The 14,039-nt window shown below is 36.1% G+C and overlaps 1 protein-coding gene across 5 annotated transcripts in view; it reads left to right on the plus strand.

The window, feature by feature from the left end:
- The window catches only part of LOC129926077 (uncharacterized), a 47,075-nt gene extending 40,251 nt beyond the window's left edge, over positions 1-6,824 (plus strand). For all 5 annotated transcript variants that reach the window (XM_056028072.1, XM_056028074.1, XM_056028071.1 and 2 more), the window contains exon 4: positions 4,694-6,824. In XM_056028072.1, coding sequence (XP_055884047.1) covers positions 4,694-4,758 — 65 coding nt within the window. In that variant the 3' untranslated portion in view covers positions 4,759-6,824. The remainder of the gene's footprint in view (positions 1-4,693) is intronic.
- The last annotated feature ends 7,215 nt before the right edge of the window (positions 6,825-14,039 follow it).

Raw genomic sequence — 14,039 nt, forward strand, 5'->3', positions numbered from 1 at the left:
GCAGTTTTCTTTCAATTTGATAGATGTTGACCTATTGATTATTAGTCTTTTCTTTTTAAAAAACATGCTCTCTTTCCTTTGAGCAAGTTGACCTCCCAGATCTAGGGATGAATGGAGCGGAGGTAGTGACGTCACTAATCCTCGTCTCCCAGGTTTGACCTTCACGTTCAGCCCCGGGCCAGTCATGCCTGCCCCCTCCTGCTAAAGGCTTCCCAGTCCAAATATGTCATACTTATGGCTTCCTCTGTTTCTTTAGTAAGCCATAGAACCGTCAAGAGACACAACTCCAGACTTGAATTGATAGCGTGACTTTCTCGGTCCACAATTAGAAACAAAAACTCTTATAATTAGGCAGAATGCTACATTCTTTTACAAAAAGGAAATATAAAACAAAAACAAGAAAATACAATTTAAAAAAAAGCATAGATGTATCCATTAGTTTGGATTAAATTCGTAATAGATCTAGACTATAAATTATTATAAATTATTGCTTTTATATAGCGCTACTTTCATGCTTATAGCATGCTCAATGCACTATGGTTCAATCTCATTGTGGGGGGAAGGGGGTATCTGGGAGTAGGTTTTCCGTGCTGCCTTAAGACGCTCAGTAAACACAACTCTGCTCGAGTCGGGTGTCGAACCTCGAGCCCCTTTCATAGGTAGCCAAGCCAAGCCAAGTTCAAGCGTACTTAGCCTCTCAACCACGCTTCCCAATAACAATAAAAAAGCATTTATATATAAAAAAAAAAGGAACTACCTGAATTCGAACTCAATGGCTCAAGCCGACATACTAACCACTCTGCTAGTGAAGTGTTCTAATGAACATAGAAGATTGTATAGTTATGTATGGGTTTCTATAGTTCCGTCGTATTTCATAGTTGTGTTTACTTAATCTCAGACGACGACCTATAATGGGGACTAATTCAGCTTATACCACTTTTTCAGTCAAGTGAAATTTCTTTCCCTTGTTCGAGATACTAAACAAAATAATGAATTACCAAAAGCTAATTAACGAATTGGTTAAATTTTTTTGGACTGATTCTTGTGTTGTCAGGTAAAAGAAATAATTTTGAAAATGTTCAGATTGAGCCCATTTTGGGTGTCGGAGTAATATCGTGTACAGACTTTTTATCAGACAGACAGACAGACAGATTGAGTTGATATAAGCTTTGTAATAAAAACTCAACAAAACAAAAGCTTGATTACAAAACTAATCTTAATAAGCATTGTCTGTCCCATTCGTTCAAAGAAGATATAATATAATTCAATTGATTAGGGAACATGTCCAAGAAAAATGTTTTTGTAGACCCACCTGTCAGTGGCGTCACCCATTAGGGGGTGAGACCCGATTGGGAAAAAATTACACTTTTACAAAAGCAGACAACTACTTTTACAAAGTGATTTCAGCTAGATATCAAACAGGTCATGCACGCTTTGCGTTACAAAAGTTATACGCTACAAGACGTCTTGTTGAACACAAGCCCGATACAAGACGTCCTGCTGAACACAAGCCCGTTACAGGACGTTTTGCTGAACACAAGCCCGATACAAGACGTCCTGCTGAACACAAGCCCGTTACAGGACGTTTTGCTGAACACAAGCCTGTTTCAAGACGTCCTACTGAACACAAGCCCGTTACAGGACGTTTTGCTGAACACAAGCCTGTTTCAAGACGTCCTACTGAACACAAGCCCGTTACAGGACGTTTTGCTGAACACAAGCCTGTTTCAAGACGTCCTACTGAACACAAGCCCGTTACAGGACGTTTTGCTGAACACAAGCCTGTTTCAAGACGTCCTACTGAACACAAGCCTGTTTCAAGACGTCCAGCTGGACACAAGCCCGTTACAGGACGTTTTGCTGAACACAAGCCTGTTTCAAGACGTCCTACTGAACACAAGCCTGTTTTAAGACGTCCTACTAAACACAAGCCCGTTACAGGACGTTTTGCTGAACACAAGCCTGTTTCAAGACGTCCTACTGAACACAAGCCCGCTACAAGACGTCTTGCTGAGAACAAGCGCTGTACATGACGTCTTGTTAAACACGAGGATGAACTTATCAGACTCAAGCCCATTACAATCTTACATGCTCTACTGCAGTGTTTCTTTCTCAAACTTTTTTCTTAAAGGAACACTTCGCACATTCTGAGTATTTAGCGGAACACTTTGCTTGTTTTTTTTTAGAGAGATGAACTTCACCCGTTGGCTTACTAGTAACTTATTCAAGTACTTAGGGAAACACTGCTCTACTGCTGCAACGTTTCTTAAACGTCCGACTTTGGGGGGGGGGGGAGGGCATGAGCGACGTTCTAAATAGGGGGAGGAGTGGCAGGGACAGTATAATATCGTTTCAATATAGTTATATGTTATATATAGTTATATGTTATAGATAGTAATATGTTATATGTAGTTTTATATGTCCATGATTGAATATTAACTAAGTAAAAAGTCTATGTCTCAATAATTGAATTATTTCACTCAAATGACGTTGTTTCCTCTTCTTAGTAGGACTTTGTAAAATGTCAGATATATACATGTTGCAGTTATAAAATACTGGCCATATATTATCCGCGGCCCGAGGGTCTTAATTTGCTTAACGCTGATATAGTCACTGACATAAAGTATTTCAGACAATTAAACAAAATAGTTACAAGAAAAGAAAATGTGAATGTAAAAAATAGTAGGAATGGAGCTATTAAAATAGCTAATCGACCTAAATCCATTTTTTAATAAAAACATTTGCTTGTATGCCTATATATATTAAAATAAATAATTGTGTAGTTGTTTTTTTTTTGTTTTGTTTTTTAAACCAGTAGACTAACAGCTGTAAGAGTCATTGGATATCGGGCTACCTAGGAAAACTCATCACTAGTCAAAGTCATAATATCCCGCGTAGCATGCGGAGTTTGTAACAAACATACTCCCAAGAAAAAAAAAAGCGTAGAGTAACAGACTGTACTCGATTCGACCACGTATCCTTTGTGAGCCCTACCATTACATATCCATTAGTCTACCTCCTCAAAACATGGCGTCCGTACAGAAAAAAAAAAATCACAGCCAACGGCCAGGTCCTAGCTCACTTCAAGACACAACTGAATCAGTCCTGGTGGTTTCCTGATAATTGTCCTCAATTTGACCACATCGCAGTGGACTGTGGGTAATGACTCAAGCACCTCTTGAACAGCTCTCCTGGTCGTGTCGATACGCTAGCCTCCGCAGAGTAGGGGAAATAGTTGCCCCAAAGAAAAACACAAATTAGCAGACGACAATTTCCAATGACGGTTACGGAAATAGACTCGCACAAACTGCTACGTCTTATAGTCGAGGTTTTGGTTTAAAATGGTTTTCAGTCTTACGTACGTTCATTTAGTGCGTAGATCATACTGGCAGGTCCGGGGGGGGGGGGGGAGCTCCCTTTCAGTCTCCACCGTCTGTAATACAAAAAGGGGGAGAGAAGTGGACATTGCTGTGTAAATTTGTGTTTGATGATATGATGCTACTTAATGAAAAGTATTTAAATATTGAGCCCCCCCCCTTTTTTTTTTCTCCAATGTAAAACTAAGCGCGTAGAGCTGGTTTACATCACGTAAAGACCTCTAGGAAAGGGGCTGCACCTGTTTAAACGTTTAAATGTTAGTTACCCCCCCCCACCTCCTCCCCCGCAGTAAACCAACACAATTAAATATAATTATAGCATCTGGCGTTGACCTCCCCTGTTAGCAGATGGAAGGCAGTGTGAAACGAATGAAGCAGATCTAGCGACCTTAACCTTGAGGTTCTACATACTTTTGCACAAAAATAACACAATTATTATTATTACATATTTCATTACATGTGCTATGTCGTTTAATAAGACAGATAATCGTCGATTTTATATCTGAAAGCAATTAATAGCTAATACAACAAATAACCAGCCTTACATATCATAGATAGATTGGCAGATAGATAGATAGATAGATAGATAGATAGATAGATAGATAGATAGATAGATAGATAGATAGATAGATAGATAGATAGATAGATAGATAGATAGATAGATAGATAGATAGATAGATAGATGGATGGGTGGATGGATGGATGGATGGATGGATAGATAGAGAGAGAGAGAGAGAGAGAGAGAAAGCGAGATAGAGAAAGAGAGATAGGGAGAGAGAAAGAGATGGACGAACGGATTGACAGACAGACAGACGGACGGACACAAAAACAGAGAATGAGATGGGCAGTGTTGAAAGAAAAGAGTCCATGTTTTCTGGGTTTAATAACTACACACGTAATTTCTTAACATTTACATTACATTCGTATCTTTTGTGGGTTTTTTTTATCCTACTTTTTTTAATCCTACTTTCTATTTATTTTTCTCTCTTCTCCTCATTTGTCGTCTCGTCCTTTTTCTTCATTTCCTCTTCCTTTTTTCTTCGCTCCTTCTTTCTAAAACCCTCGTTCTATCCTCCATTTTTTCATTGTCCATCTATCATGCCTCAAACATCTATGTAAAATAGAACGAAATAAGAGCTTTGTAATACACGGATTTAAGAAAAGCTCACGATAGATCCCCGGGACATTATACACTTTTGGTGATTTAATCTAGTCGAGACACAATCCTCCAATCAGAGCACAAGCCTATATGTTAGTCTGTGTCTCCTCTCGCAGCAAAACGCTTGTTGAGATTTCTCATTTCTCTTTAATTTCAGATGACAAACAAAAAGTGACAGAGCACTGGCATGACAGTCCAGTGGTATTTGACAAGAGAGCTTAGCTGGACGGGGTCAGCAGTAGAGCCATCCCTCAAGCATCGTCTAACAAACGTCGTCTTTAATTTCTTTGTTTCTGTCTTTGTTTACTGGTATTTTACTTAGTTCTTTGTTGTTTTGTTTTTGTTTGTTTTTATCTTTGTTTGTTTGTTTATTCCTGTGTTCAGTTCATTCTTGCCAACAACCTTTCTGAAGGCCGTTTTCTGCTTGTGTACTGATAACTCTTCACCTGTCAATTCACCTGTTATTTTTGTAGCGGCCAATTCAATATTGATTATGTTTTCGTTCGTGTGTCTTGACATTAATCTTTGTCTTCATTACTTTGTCATTAACGTCTCGCTTGTTTGACATTAAGGGTCATAAGGTCACCAGGTTATATAACACGCTGGGTTTTTTTTTTTGTCTTTTTTTATTTTAATTGCATCTCCAGATTTGTTCTTTCATTAAGTTCTTACTATTATCTCCTAATGTAAACAATATATTTTGACAACTTTTCATAATTCTACCGAGCTGGAATTTTGCATATAAATTCCTGCTTAGTAATATCCCATTTTAGTTAAATTTCATAAAGATCGTCAATTACTGATTTTTTTTTTTCATTTACCATTAAAGCCCAGTGATTTCTTGATTTCAGGGGAACTAATAATTATATAAAAAATTTTAATTACTGAGTGTCAGTAACATCCCTTTTACAGTGGCGTGGCCAGGGTGGGGATGGAGAGGTGAATTTGATAAAAAAATGCATATGGCCACCCCCATACTAAGGTTAGACGTAATATTTTTTATGTTTATTTTAATGTATTATTTGAAAATAAGTACTGATTTTTTTAAAGTATATTTTTTGTTTGTGTTTAAGTTTAAATATAGAAAGTGACTACGTTTAGTGTGTTATTATTGGCTGTCACAGTTGGTGAGTGATGACACTATATCAATAACGTGAGACTCTTTCCATCCAATTTAAACGTGATGTCGAAACAAAGTTCAGGAACACAGACAAAGAAACAATTGCTTGAAATAAGTTGAAACATAATATGCAGCATGAGCGTGTACTGTAGTTTCTACGAGTGTAAAATTCCCACCTTGGGTCCTGGTCCTTGATAGAAGTTTAATAAGTTATAGTTTTACACTGTCTTGACGAGTAATACTTGCATAAGTCAAAACAATATGGAAAGACAAATGCATAGCCCTCAACACCAAAGTCAGACTGATGCGCTCCTGGCCACATTCTTATATGCTTGCGAGTCTTGGACGCTGACTGCAGAGCTAGAGAGGAGGATCCTAGCAATGGAATTGAGATGCTACAGAAGGATCCTGTGCATTACATTTAAAGACTACATCACAAACGAAGAGATTAGAGACAGGGTTTCTTCAGCAATAGGACCCCACGATGACCTGCTAACTATTCTAAAAAAAAACCGCAAACTAAAACTATGGCCATATCACAAGTTTTCGGGGCTCGCAAAGACCTTCTTTCAGGGAGCTGTACCAGGAAAAAAGAAGAAGAGGCAGACAGAGAAAGCGATGGGAAGACACTCTACTAACATTCTCAGTGGGCAGTGGCCCACTCTCCTTTGTGAACATGTTGCTGGAGGGGGGTACCTGAGAGAAGGCGGCCGTGCTGCCCTATGGCGCCTAGCAAGCACAACTCAACTCAAATTCAGATCTACATCGGGATTTGAACCATAGGTAACCAAGCTACAGACATTTGGTTTCAAAAACAAAGTTGGTTGTGGTAGTTGAGAACAATGGTCCATGTTATGTCTATATTATATATGTGTTATGTTATAATCTATTTTATGTTTATATCTAAGTCTATTTTATGTTTCTGTTATGTCTTTATCTATAGCCTATCATCTTCATGTTATGTCTTTTGTATGTCTATAACTAATTTAGGTCAATGTTATGTCTATATTATGTCTATATTATGTCTATGTTATGTCTATATTATGTGTTGTTTAGGAACGATGGTCATCATACTGTGATCTGACCCGTCACGTCGACACCGTGTCATGTTTTGTCTTGTTTGTACTGAAATCTAGTTCAATTAAACAGTTTAATTTTTTAACTCTCCCAGCCGACTTGTTCATTTCTTTTTCTACTTGCTGTTTTTGTTTTTATAATTATTGATTATTATCATTTTATTATTCTAATTGTCGGCTTATTTTATTCAGATTACGTTTACCTTTTTTTCTTAAAACATGTCAGCACTGAAATAATTGCAATCAATTTGTTTCTGTTGTAGGAGACCTCACTAATGTCTCATTTCTCACAGCCGTTCTTAATGTACACGTTTTCTCGTCTGAATTTTTACAAAGATTCACTTTCACTCTGTCTGTCTGGGTGGATTCCTTTACATGTTTTTTTTCCTCCCATTTCTCATTCTCTGATCAAGTTGAAATCTCGCACATTAATTTATAGTCGAAGATAATCACATGAATCAATCACAAAATTAACCAATGTAATTAATTAATTATGTTACATATAGAAAAAAAAAGAGGAGATGAATGTTGCAGGATTGAAATATTGCAGTCATTTTGCGGTGCTTTCCCCTGTGTAAGCTTTTTATAAAAATATTTTTTTTTTATTCTGTTTAATTCTTTCTTTTCTTAATTCTGTGTTCGTTAAAGAACATTGTACGTGTGATAAGATGAGACACATATCGCAATAAATACAATCAGGCCAACTCCAGAGACGTTGGGTACAGTTATCTGACCGATATTCTTCGCTGAGAAAGCAGAAATGTCCATAGGCCGCTTTACAAAGCGCGGCAACTCGGGAAGAGAAAGCAGAAGTAGAGCATAGGCCAGTGTGACAGTTAATTGAACGGAGCTATTGAAAGCATGTGACACTTTATATCGTGGATAGTAATATCTTTTATCACTTGCTTTACAATGTTTGTAGTGAAGCACAAATTGCATGTCGCCACTGCTAAGAGAAACATTACAAACTTTGAATCTTCCTTTTTGTGTACAAAGCTTGTGTGAGCTCACTCCGTCTGTCTGTCTGTCTGGTACACATTTATGTACACGTTATTTCTCCCACTTCCCAGCTTCGGATTATATTGAAACTTTGCACAATTATTCATTGTCCCCAACAAAGTAATGAATTAATATAAAAAAACAATGAATTAATTAGATCTAATAAATTAATTTTGTTTGATACGGAAAAGGGGGAATATTTCTTACTGTATTCAGATCTCTAGCAGTAATTTGCCTCCTATAAGCTTTGTTTTGTTTTTTTTAAAGTATTTTTTATATTTTCTAATTAGTATCTACCAAATATTTTCCTACGAAAGGTCAGGTTACCTGCTGTTACATTAATATGACATGGTTCCAATGCCTCTACACGACCTAAATAGCGCGACTTTAAGGAATATCTGTTCTTTATAAGAGAAAAGAATGAATCAATCTGGTTGTTGTTGTTTTGCATTCTTAATGTACTGAACAACTGAAACACTTGCAGATATTTTTTAAAGAGTATCTGTCATAGTTTATTTATTTATTTACGGTATTTTTTTTTTTTTTTGTAAGGGGCTGGATCTAACTTTCGAAGGTAGCCGCGCAAGTATTTAGGAATGAAATAATGTTTTCTATTTCTCATTATATCCGTCAAATAAAAAGAACAAAACAACTTTCAAGCCATTTGTTTATTCAGCCAGTCTGCAGCAAAAGTACAAAGACTTTTCGGAGAAGCTAATTGGCCAGATTTTTTCATTAGCATCTTGTGTCTGACAAAGTTTGGCTCGCTCTCTCTTGGGCCGTTGTTAGTTACGATTATCTGCTCTATTATTGATGAGTGTATTCAGGGCTCAGGGGTACTTATAAAGAAGTGGTCTCGGTTGTAGGACATTCAACACATTGGGGTTGACCGTCGTGGAGCAGAGTTCAACGTCGTGGTGGCACGGAATCTAAGGTATTTTACAATGGCCAATGACAAACAGTTCATAGACAAATACAATTGTTCATCGATCGTTGTAGAACACCATTATATAAGTACAAAGCAATCGATCATCACTTGTTGTATGTTATATAAAAAGTACAAAGCACACGATTATCACTTGTCGTATATCTTTATATAAAAAGTACAAAGCACACGATCAACGCATGTGTATACACTATTATTTAATAAGTACCGAGTATACAACCATCACCAGTTATATAACATCATCATATATTAAGTACCAAACTACACGGTCATCACTTGTTGTATAACATATTTTTATGATGAGTACAAAGCAAACGATCATGGCTCGTTCTAAAACATCATTAAATAATAAGAAGAAACCACACGACTATCACTTGCTTGAGTAACATAATTATTATAAAATGTACAAAGTTCAGGATCTTCACTTATTGTAAAGCATCATTATATATAAAGTACAAAGCACACGATCTTCACTTATTGTAAAGCATCATTATATGTAAAGTACAAAGCACACGATCTTCACTTATTGTATAGCGTCAATGTATGTAAAGTACAAAGCACACGATCTTCACGTATTGTATAGCATCATTATATGTAAAGTACAAAGCACACTATCTTCACTTATTGTATAGCGTCAATATATGTAAAGTACAAAGCACACGATCTTCACTTATTGTATATATAATATAAACTATATAAACTAAGTAAAAAAAACGGGAGCATCTCTTGTTTTAAACGCTAATGAATCAATGAACGTCAAGAGAGCCAACAACTTCAAAGGCTGACTACCTGTACGACATGGACATTCATGTTTAAATCTAGAAACAATATCTCCTAGCTCTGGGCTAGTGGAGTCACGTGACAATTAAAAAAAAAAAGACAAATTTAAAAAAATCTCTAATTACTATGATTGTGCAGTGTTTCGAATTTCTGGAATAAAATTAAATGGAAGAAGACGCTGCAGAAGAGCCCTGAAGGCGAGAATGTAAACAATTTTAATAAGTGGAATCACAGAAACTTTTAAGTTTAGCGAAAACGTTACAGTGAATGTATGGAAATTGTCGGAATGTAAGAGATATGTGTTAGACCAGTGTTTCCCAAACATATTACGCTACAGTAGTGTTTCTCATACAGTGTTCCGCTGAACCCTAGTGTTCCGCGAGGTCTGAATAGGTGTTCCACAAACTACTGGAATAACTAGTTAGTAGGTTACCCGTGCATTAATCTCTCTTAAAAAATAAGCAATTTGTTCCAGTAAATAATCAGAATGTGGGAAGTGTTCCGTTAAGGAAAAAGTTTGGGAAACACCGCGTTACAGAGATATATTGACTAGATATTTATAAAATAATATTAATCTGTGGAGATAAAAAAAAAAGATTGTATGAAATATTTGAAACTCGGAGATTTCTTTGGAAGATATATATGCATATAATAATGTCGTAGAAAGAAAAAGAACATAAATAGATTTAAACTATATTAACAGATACCTCGGTAAACATGTACAAGCACGAGATGCCTGAACATAAAGTTAAACAATCATATTACTATCGCTTAAATAAAAAAAAATTTGTTTAAAAAACTAAAACTCGTCAGACAAAAGTAGATTTTGTATTGTCCTAAAATAGATGCAGATTTCCAGGGGAGGGAAACAATAATAGAAATAGAAATTCAGAAACACATCAAAGAAACTAGAGAGAAAAACTTACAAGGACCATGACCAATATAAAACTGTGAGTCATTGAAGACCAACAAAGGAATGGCGAGATGAACCAGGGTGACCATGCGATGGGTAGGGCGGTAAGTTGCCTGGCCTTTGAGATGTCGTCGAGAAGACATCGGACACAAGTTTGCTTTCTAAATCGACCGTTCAACGAATACAATTAATTAGTTCTTGGCTGACCACCGCGGACGTGGGCGGGAAGGCGCTACAAATCTATTAGCTCGGACGTACAATAACAGGCAAGCCGTGATAAATCAATGATCGAAGATCTTCAAGCAGGGATCGAACACGGGCGTGGAGAGAAGAAAAAAACTAAAATAATATCAGAGAAACATTTAAAAATTTGCGAATAGCTTTGGTATTATTATTTAAATCAAGACAGTCAATGCTAGACAAAAATAGCTAAAAATGGATTTTATACTTGCATTAATTTTTTTTTGGTTCGCTTTGTAAATATTTCAATAGAAAATATGAAAACATTGATTAGACATGACAGAGAATATATAATTGCTGTTCTAAAGACTTTATTGCGTGGAGCCCAAGTGTTAACCAATCAACACTAACAAGTCTCAGGACAAGTCTACACAAAAGTAACAATTCAATTAACCCATGACAGACTAAAGCAGGGGGTGAAGATGATTTTCTCTGTAGGGAATCAGTTCTGTTCAATTTTTTGTCTTATACTTAATCGTGATCGATTTTTTTTTTATATTTTTTTTTTTTTTGGTTTTCAAGTGAAATATAAATTACAGTTGAGTTGTCACGTGTTTTTTCACATTGTCAGATGCATTTTCTAAAACATAACCTATTGAAGACTGACATTTTTACAAGCAATTTAACAATTTTAACTGATAATTTTTTTTTTCGAACAGCAAAATGTTTGGGTTGCCTGCACAGTGATTAAGTATTAACTAGGTATTAAATGAGACCTACTTTAGCCTAGATTAAAATCTGTAGTCGCGTGTTCGAATGTGAGTTCATTCTTTTAACATTTCAAACTAGAAAAACAAAACAAAATATTTTATGTAAAAAAAAAAAGCTTATATAAAGTGTAATTGTATCCATTAGTTTGGATGAGTCATGTAATTAAATTTGAAATAGATCCGGACTAACAATAATAAATCTGTACAATTACAAATATTTTTACCATTTGTTTTTGTTTTAGCGCAGTTTTATAGCTTTCTCGGTACTTGAGGAAAATTAACCACTGTTATTTCAATTATGAATGATTCGTATTTATCCAGGCACAAAGTTAGTAATAACTGGTTCATGTTTTAAAATTACTTTCGCATAGCGCAGCTTTTATGTTAATAGCAAGCTCAGTGAGCTATGTTCAAATCTCTTTTGCAGACTAGTGAGAGGATAAATTTACAGTCCTGCCTTTAGGCACTCAGCAAACAAAACTCTATTCGAGTCAGGACTTCAACTCTAGCCCTTTAGCTGGGTAGTCTAACGGTTTTTTGCTACTTAGCCATAAATTCTACCAATTTGTATGTTGTTTCATTCATCACAAGTGGGAGAATTAGTGATGAGTGGTAACTCAGTCAGGCCCTTGTTAATATATAGTACATTGTTCCTAGATACCCCCCCCCCGGTCCACAAATGAGATTGGACCAAAGCGCTCTGAGCATGCTATAAGCATGAAAGTAGCGCTATATAAAAGCGATAATTATTATTATTGTTTATATTCCTAAAAATGTACTCGAAAAACATGCAAGCATAATGACACACAAAATAAAAGTTCAACACTAGTCAAATATACGCAATGATACTCAATATTATGTAGAAACTCAAAAGTTGGTGGCTGTTGTCGTAGCTGCCAGATGTTTGTTAAGTTTAGCTTCGTTCTACAACAATGTATCAAACACTCCTTTCTGCATGTAAGGGTGGGGGGTGTCCGGAAGTTGATTTATAACCTACTTCAGTGTTTCCCAAACTTTTTCCTTAACGGAACAGTTCGCACATTCTGAGTATTTAGCGGAACACTTTGGTTAGTTTTTAGAGAGATTAATTCACGTGGTGACCTACTAGTTAATTATATTAGGGCTCCGCGGAACACTGTTTTGGGAAACACTGATCTATTTCATTGGTGATAGATATTTTAAGATAGATTATGGAAAAACATGGATGTTTGAACTGGTCATTCCTCGGATTCCTCAGATTAACCAAAGAGTTAAGTTCCCCTTTTCAGACCTTGCAATCTATATTCAGATGATGGACCATCTGTTTTTGTGGCCCACGGTTGACGAGGGTGTCATGAGACCTACACAACGACCAACCGCCTTTACTTTTCTACTGATCGCGAAATTAAAAATCCCCAGTCTTTACCAAGATTCGAACCCGGCACCTTCGGTTCAAAAGCCAAGCATTTTACAACTCAGCCAGACTTCACAACAAAACTATTGGCGAGATAAGAAATGCGTGACTAATCTAGTGACCCCTTATTTGCCAGTGTTGTGGCTATAAGACGCAGGGGTTTGATCAATTAATTTAGATTCTAACTAGATTATACCATAAATTTGTAGCCCACATACCATTATATACATAATCGGAGCTAAGATTCATTATTTCAACAAAGATATGTTCAGTTAACTATAAACATAACATAAACATTTTAAAATTTTGACATTGTTCGTGTTCATTTTCATATATATTTATATCCGTATACCCATAGTATATGCGCATTTATGTTTTCTAATATTTGTCGAACTGTTTCATTAGTTGTTTCCCAATAATTATACACATAAACATATTTCTTATTTTAAAAAATTAACATATTGACAAATAAGTGTAAAAATAAAAATTCGGTCGATGTTAGGTAGGCCATAATGGAACCATAATCGCCCTAGGGTCACACGTTTTCAACCCCTGTGTTAAAGAAATGAAATTGGAGTTGTTGTTGTTGTTTTTTTTCCTATATAAGGGGCATAATAGTAAGATTTTAAAACACGTAAATATTTTCCTTAATTACTTCCCTTGTTTTACATCACCTCCAAATGTGGCACTTTAATACTAGCATGTCAAATAGAAACACATTTACACATCTATGTGGACCGAACAAATGGTATGGTAACCTGTAATTTGGCAAATTAGTGAATAGCTTTTAATCTTAACGATTTCAATGGGGAAAAATTGCATTGCCTTGTTATTTTTTTACTAAGAAATATTCGAATGTTTTTTGTTTTTTTCTCAACGCATTGAAGTTTTTTTTTTTTTCCAATTCAAAGCTTACTAGCCCTGACACACAGTGGAGGGAGCACTTAGAAAGGGGCATCCAAAGGAAAGCTGGCTGGACAACGTAAAAGGACTCTCTCTTCACATTCTTATCGATGGTCCCGGGTTCAAACCCTGCCCACTTCCATCCACCGTCGTCCTACGGAATGTTTGGAATAAGTTGGATTTGAAAGTAAGTTATCTTCAACTCTGAAGGAATATCCGAAACATGTAAAACATTTTACAAGCATTCTCACTTGACATTCTGCTAGAAACAGCTGCTGGCCGGAAGGAATGGAGGAACTAATTTAAGCCTACGCGAACTGTGACAGCACACCTACCACGATGGTGAGGAGACATGACGATGATGATGATGAATCCTGGTGATAGGAAGACAATAAAAGACCATAAAAAGACCATTTTCGCTTG

Source organism: Biomphalaria glabrata, chromosome 4 (genome assembly GCF_947242115.1).
Source record: "Biomphalaria glabrata chromosome 4, xgBioGlab47.1, whole genome shotgun sequence".
NCBI lineage: Eukaryota > Metazoa > Mollusca > Gastropoda > Planorbidae > Biomphalaria > Biomphalaria glabrata.